At 43.6% G+C, this 7,484-nt stretch overlaps 1 protein-coding gene across 1 annotated transcript; it reads right to left on the bottom strand.

The window, feature by feature from the left end:
- Positions 1-3,551: 3,551 nt before the first annotated feature.
- Positions 3,552-6,079, bottom strand: LOC103130581 (kelch repeat and BTB domain-containing protein 11-like). Its single transcript, XM_007542010.2, has one exon. The coding sequence runs from the start codon at positions 5,992-5,994 to the stop codon at positions 4,858-4,860; it is 1,137 nt and encodes a 378-aa protein (XP_007542072.1). The 5' UTR covers positions 5,995-6,079; the 3' UTR covers positions 3,552-4,857.
- Positions 6,080-7,484: the final 1,405 nt, after the last annotated feature.

Below are 7,484 nucleotides of genomic sequence, written 5' to 3'. Positions count from 1 at the left end.
TCAGATCTTTTTTTTTATCTGTGAGGACATCCACTGCCCTTCTGGATGACCCCAGAAATTTAGTTCTGGACTTTGACTAGGACTGGAGTCTGTAACCTTTGGGCACATTCACACTGCAGCCTGAAGTGACCCAATTCCCATTTTTTTTGTCAAATCATGTTTTCTTTTTTTTTTTGCCGGGCCGTTCACACTGCCAGTAAATGCGACCTGTCTGTGTTCTGCAGTCTAAATGGGCAAACGACCTGAAAGAGTCCCGCATGCGCAGTAGAGGGCGCCATAGCGTCAGCGTTCTCAGTGTTCTGCCAACTGCCATAAAAAGAAGAAGAGCTCAGTGTTTACGGAAGTAAACATGGAGGCTAACGGTGGAGTTTAGCTTACATATCTGAAATTGTTATCCCGCCGGAGCAGCATATTAACAACTTAATCCTCATATAATCCGTCATGGTTGTTGTTTTTATTCCCACTTGCGCATATCAGGACGCAGAATAGTGAGATTTGTTGAGAATCAGTGACGTTCAGTTCGGATGAAGGCGACCTGAACGTTAGGTTGCATTTGAATCGGATACGTATCGGATATGGGTCAGATTCGTAAAAGAATCCGACCTGTGCTGTTCACACTGCCATGAAAAGATCGGATACAGGTCGCATTACGTCAGAAAAATCGGAATTGGGTCACTTCAGGCTGCAGTGTGAACGCAGCCTTTGCGTCCATAGAGCCACTTTTATTTTCATTTCATCTACATAAACTCGTTAAAAACTGTTTTTGTTTAAAACTATTTTTTAAAAAACAGTTTTTTTATGTTCATCAAAAAGCAAGATGAACATTTCCAGAAAAGTTGTCATTTATAAAGAAGCTCTATTTTATTTCTGTTATTAGATTTTAAAATAAAGATTCACATAAAACATAAAAAGAGGATTAATAGACTTTCTCCTTCAGGATGTTATTAATGGAAAATTATTTAAAAAGCAGGTAATTTCCCACTTAATGAGAAAATACAGATCTAAAAACAATATTTCTGGTACTTTAGCGTCATTCTTTAGTGGACATTCAATGTAACTATTCCTTGGAAAGTTGGAAAAACTCTGAAACCTCCATTTTATAATATGAATATTGTTATATTGAACAACATTAGTTATTTAGTCGAAGTTAAGAATAATTGTGGTTCATTGCTGCAGATTCAAGACTCTGAGGTAATGTCATTCCAGAACTTTAATTTTCTTCTGACTGTCGTCGTTTTGTTGGTTTCCATATATGATTGGATTCACTATGACACAGAACCACCACTCCCCAAACAGTGACCCCACAGCCTGATGCTGCCACCACCATGCTCCACTGGGGGTCGGTGCCATCTTGGAAATGTGACCCAAAGTTCAGATTTGGTCTCGTCAGAACAGAGCACATCCAGAGTTACAGATTTAGCCCCTTAAAACTGGTTAAATTCTTCAAACTGTTTGGAAAATGTTCATCAAAATACAATTTGTAGATAAATATACATTGCTCAAAAAAATAAAGGGAACACTCAAATAACACATCCTAGATCTGAATGAATGAAAGATTCTCATTGAATACTTTGTTCTGTACAAAGTTGAATGTGCCGACAACAAAATCACACAAAAATCATCAATGGAAATCAAATTTATTAACCAATGGAGGCCTGGATTTGGAGCCACACACAATTAAAGTGAAATGTTCCCTTTATTTTTTTTGAGCAGTATATAAATATGTTGTTTTTCTTTTACTGACAGATTTTATTTCTTTTTCTGTTTTTTTTTTGTACATTTGTTGGACTTGTGTAACCTGAAGATGTTAAATATAGAGTCTTTAATTCTCAGAACGAGGCAGCTCTATTTTTTTTTTTTATCTTCGCTGTTCCTCCAGCTTTTCTCTGCTCAAACTTAATCAGCTTTTAAGGATTAAACTCTGAAACTTTTGCCAGCTTTGAGGCTTTTATTTTGCTGCTTTGAGCTGAAAGACTCTTCCTGTCTTACTTTAAGCAACGATAATGTGTGTGAATGTTGAGGCTGATATAAAATCTGTATTTTGGGGGATTTTGGTGTCAAAATAAATATTTTTTTTAACATAAAGTTGTTTGTTGTGGAGTTCTCACCTTGGTGGTAATTCCGTTGCACGACTCCAGATGAAAGCAAAGATTGTCGGTACTCCGAAGATGTCTCACTCTGGCCTTTTTCTTGACGTGTTTTAAATGTTTTTTGAGCCGCAGCATCATGAAGCCCCAGAGGACCATGAGGTGAGACAACTGCTTCTTTACCTCACTGTGACTTCAAATGTTTAGTCATTTATTACAGGAAGAAGAAGAAAGTCAGTGGTGAAAACATGACGTGTAAAACTGCAGCTGTGTTTTTACTCTTTCCTCATAAATCTTTCCTTAATGAATTTCCTCAGCAGATATCGCAGCACGGTTTAATTTGTTTGTCAAGCAAAATCAAACCCCGAATAAGTCATAAACCTATGTTTACTTTTTAGAATGATGAATTACAATTTATTTGTAGTTAAAATCCTGATTTATTAATGTAGCGAAATTTGAGAGAAACAAAAACTTAAACGAAGCCAGTTTGTCATGGTAATAAAGTTTATGTTAACACCCAGCAGAGGGCGCTGTTGCATGGAGGGGACTGATGAAAACAAACTCCAGGAAATAAAAACTGAAACAACTTCAAATGTTATTTATATCAGTGTTATATCAGCATGGTTACCACTGCCTACTTTTAAGAACTGATAGTTAAACTGGCTTAGATTGTCCTGATCTGCCTGTGCAGTCATGCTGCTGGAGGAAATGAAAACCACTCCTCACTCTGCTACATTCTCCTCCTACTCTCCAAGTTTGTGTTACTTACTGCTATTTTAACTGTTAACTTTATCTTTTTTTGTTAGTTTTTAACTTTTTATAGAAACTACACCTGGTCTGGTGTTCTGGTCACCTGTAACACCTTCCTGGAGGGCGGGGCTTTTATTGTGAAATACCTAACTAAATCAATTAATTAATCACTAATATTCTTAAATGCACACTTACAGTTGTATTATTAAATTTCATTTTGATAAAAAGATGGAATTTAATCCTTTTCTGTTTAAAAACCTCATAGTTTACTAAACTTGGGCCCTAAAGGCCCCAGTCCTTCTCTCTGATTGGCCCAAAGGAGCCTATTATTGTCTGGGAACATATTAGATATATTTCATATAAATATTTCATATAATATTACATATTAGATCAAAAATAAATAGAAGGGAAAACTGAGTCTGATTGAACTGTAAGTTTCCTTCTTAAATGTGACATGTAAAATCAGTTACCCCAAAAATGCCACATAACAGGCTGTAAGTAAAACCAGCTATAATTTGATCTGCTGTAAAACATTTTCCAGGGCCAGAGAAGCAGCTCAGATGCAGGGAAATGGAAGAAACTGGAATCAAGTGAACACTAGAACTGATGGAAACAAACTGTTCCAAGCAATCACTTTTTATGATTTATGATAATGTCAGAAAATGTGGATGGAAAGCAGCTAAAGGCCAAAAAACTAAGAAAGACCATCAGAAATCCTGGAGAACATGTTTACAGAGCCACAATAAGAGATAACAAGAACGTCTGAGTGCTTGGATAAACAAGTTTTAAAGATATGGGAGCTCAGCATAAATAACAGAATATGAGCCAAAGTTGATTCATATTTGATTTCCATAAAATACTCACATAGAATTGGACATTTTCCAATCATTTCCAAATCTCATGTTTCTGTAATTTCAGGTCTAAAAGTTGGATTTTATGTCTGGATTATATTTACTCTCAGATGATTGCTTCATGTTGCAGCTCAGGATCACATTAGTAATCCAGACACATGCAGGATATTAAACTGAGGCGAGGAAATATGACAGAGACCCATTCAGGCTGGAGACACTGCGGCTCTGTTGGCTGCTGGCCGTTTCAGTGGAGCAACGCGCTGACTGCATGAAACACACATTCTGCTGCTGTTTCCCAGCAACTCACTCACATCTCCAGAGATAAAACCTGCCTGAGCTCAGGCAGCCACAGCCTGAGGAAGAGGAGGAAAGTTTCAGAGAAAAGAGACACAAACGTGTTAAATATCGGCTTTAATTAGAGTTGGATCAGAGTTCAGTCCCAACAGTGAAACACTCAGCAGATGATCTCCAAAGACTTGAAAACTGGGACTTAATTTCAGTTTAATCTGAAAAGAAGCAGAAACTACCTCTCACCTGGATGTTGTTGACACACCGAGCAGGAAAAATCCAAAAGTTTTATTCCACTGATAATCAAGTCAGTGAGAACAGAGCATGCCTTCCATTCCTGTTGTAATATTTATGAGCAGCATGTCTGAGTTCATGTTTATCACTTTCATGCTACATGACTTCTGCAGGATATGTGACACTGTTGTCCTGAATTATGCAAGAGGTTTTCTTCCTCTGAAACCCAAAAGGCTCTTAATATTTTAATAAACAATCAATGCTGAGTCAGCAGTCCCTGTGTGTGATTTGATGTCACATCTATAAAACTTATTTTTGTTTATTTTTTTCTTGTTCAGCTTTAAATCGTACTTTATTTCTTGATATTGCTTGTCCTAATTTTTTAACAGATATTTTCAATATATTTCATTCTATTCCTTTTATCTTGCTCAATAAAGATAACTTATCCAGCGATAAACCAAATTAACATCAAGAGGATACATGTATGTTTTATTAGCTGTAAGCAGTAATAATCAAAGTGAATGTACCTGATTTACAAATTGCACTTTTTGAACTGAATTAATGATTACACAAAGTGTTGTAATTTTACTGAGCTGGGACTCATCGGAAGGCACCGCGGCTGACCGCAGGACGTGACCCGGTTCGGGTCACTTGTCCAGACTGAGGACGAACGGTACCAGGGACCCGCGGGCCTCCGCAGGACCCGGAAGCACCTCCGACAGGAAGCCCTCGCGCTCCTCACGCACCTCGAACTGCAGCGCGTGGCCGCGGCTCACGCAGTAGATGCGGTCTCCCAGCACCGCACAGCGGAACGGCTGCGGGTTGTCCAGCGGGAAGCGCGCGCCGCCGAGCCACACCTTCACCAGCGTGTTGTACCTGTACACGCTCACGGCCGCGCGCTCCCGCTCCACGTCGAAGCGGTAGATGAGGCTGCGGTGCGCCACCATGTCGGCGGAGCGCCGCCGGCTCTCGTTGAACGGACACTCCTCCCACTCGTCGCGGCGGCTGTCGTATCGCAGCAGGCGGTAGAAGAGCGAGCCGCCGGACACGAACAGCGCGCCGCCGCACGAAACAGCCTCATGCGCGACCGCAAAGGAGCCTTTGGGCAGCGGAGCCACGGGAGCCCACCTGTCCGCGCGCGGGTCGTAGCGCTCCACGGTGAACAGACACTCCCCCCCGATGGCGTACAGGTGTCCGTCCATGGAGACCAGCCGCAGCTGGCAGCGCGGCTGCGTCAGCGGGCGGACCCGGCTCCAGTGGCCGGTCCGCGGGTTGAAGCAGAACACCCGGTCCGACGCCGTGGAGCGGCCGTCCTGCGTCCCCATCCCGCCCGCCACGAACAGGTAGTTGTAGAGGGTGCACATCCCGGAGCCTTTCGCCGGGACTTCCTCCGGCAGGACGGTCAGCAGCTCCCAGCGCTGGGAGTCCGGGTGGAGGCAGAACACCCGGCGCGGGGCGGGGTCCTCCCGCTGCGGGCTCTGCGGGCGGCTGCTGTCCAGCACCTCGCAGGTCTCGGCCACCGCCAGCACCTTCCGCCCCTCCATCCTGCGGGCCAGGATGAGCTCCCTCTCCGCGGCGGTGAGCCGGCCGAACACGGCGGGGCTCCGCAGCACCTCCAGGTAGTGGTCGCTCATGAAGCCCAGCAGCCGCTGCTTGTCGCGCTCCGAGCCGCCGCGCTTCGCCTCTTCCAGCAGCTCGTAGCAGTTTTCCGCGGTGATCTGCGGCGGGTTGTCGCTGCGGTCTGGACCCGGATGCTTCCCCTCGTCCGCTGCCATCTGGTCCATAGTTACCGGCTCGGTTCGATCGGGATCCTGTCAGGCCCAATTATCACCTTTTTGCTCAAATCCCCAGCAGTTGACGCCCTGCTCGCTGCGCTCTCATTCATTCACTCTGTTGCTTCAAGTTTCCCTCCTGTCCGCTTCTCCTCCATCTCCTCCGGGGCGCGGCGGCTGCAGCCGGGCTTCCCCTCCTCCGGTCTGGCTGCGGCTCTCCGTGCCTCCGGACACAAAGCCGGCCACTGACCGCTGGACTCTTCCTCCTCCTCCTCTTCCTCCTCAGTCCGAGGCTCCAGACTGGACTCTGCGTCTACGCCCTGCAGGCGGAGCGGAACCCCGGCTGCTTGGTGGAACAATGGCTCTGCAGAACCTCCCAGAACTCACCGAGGAGGGATTACAGTTTTCACACAAAACAGCAGCGGCTGCAGAAAGTTCCGCTGGAAGAAATAAATATAAAAACCCCAAAAATGGGTGATTCTGAAATAAAACACAAACTGTTTGTTTCTGTGAACTATGTGAACCGAGTCGCTGTCCTTGGTGCTGAACCGGGATCCGATAATCCCAGAACCAACAAACAATTCCGATAAATTACAAGCAACTACATCGATATTAGGCAGAACCTCTAAAAAATGAGATTCTGACTCAAATCAATCATTAATTCACTCTTTGTCTTAATTAAAAGGCTAATTCAGTATTTTTCCTGGATCTATTAATATGATTTCTGCACATTCAGGTTTCCAAACTGAAAAAAACCGTGTAGGTCCAGAATTAGATGCCAAATCCGGTCAAACCGTTTCTGTGAGGCTGAATCAGATGTTCAGTCAGCAGGAGAATCTGTCTCGTCCAAAGCTTCTCCTTCAACAACCTGCAGTCCAATTAAAGCTAATGAGCTTTTTCTGTAAATCAATGAAAGTGGATGAGATGTTCCTCAAATGAAATGTCAGCGAATTTACTGCCTAACAGCTCCCCCTGCTGGATGGATGTCGAAATCACTCTGTTGGTTATAAAATCTTTTATAAATTCCAGTTTGATCACTGAATTGTTAAGTTATAAAACTGTTTATGTGATGAAAATACAAGCCAGTTGATTCATCCTCCAGGTAGTTTTATCAAAACAAGTGGAGCCAATAAACATGTTGACAGATCAGGGACAAAAGGCAGAATCAGTTTAATGTTGGTGAGTCGATGTTACTGGTTCATGTTCCAGATACTCGACTGACTCATTACATCATCAGATGAGATCATCCAAACACCTTCCTGCTCAACACATTTCTCATTTTCTCTGCATCCGTCTTGGTGAAAACGTGAGCAGAAAATCCAGTCGGTTTAAAAAGAATGTTCTCTTTCCAGGGTTGATCTGGTTTCTGCATTGATCAAAGATGCAGCATCAGCTGATTTTTGTCCCTGTAAATCAGGGGTGTCAGACTCATTTTGGTTTAGGGGCCGCATACAGCTTAATCTGATCTGCAGGGGGCCACACAAGTAAACTCATTGCAAGAT

Source organism: Poecilia formosa, unplaced genomic scaffold (assembly GCF_000485575.1).
Source record: "Poecilia formosa unplaced genomic scaffold, Poecilia_formosa-5.1.2 Scaffold649, whole genome shotgun sequence".
Taxonomy (NCBI): domain Eukaryota; kingdom Metazoa; phylum Chordata; class Actinopteri; order Cyprinodontiformes; family Poeciliidae; genus Poecilia; species Poecilia formosa.
The sequence above is the reverse complement of the archived record's forward strand: the minus strand, read 5'-3'. Positions and strand labels throughout refer to the sequence as shown.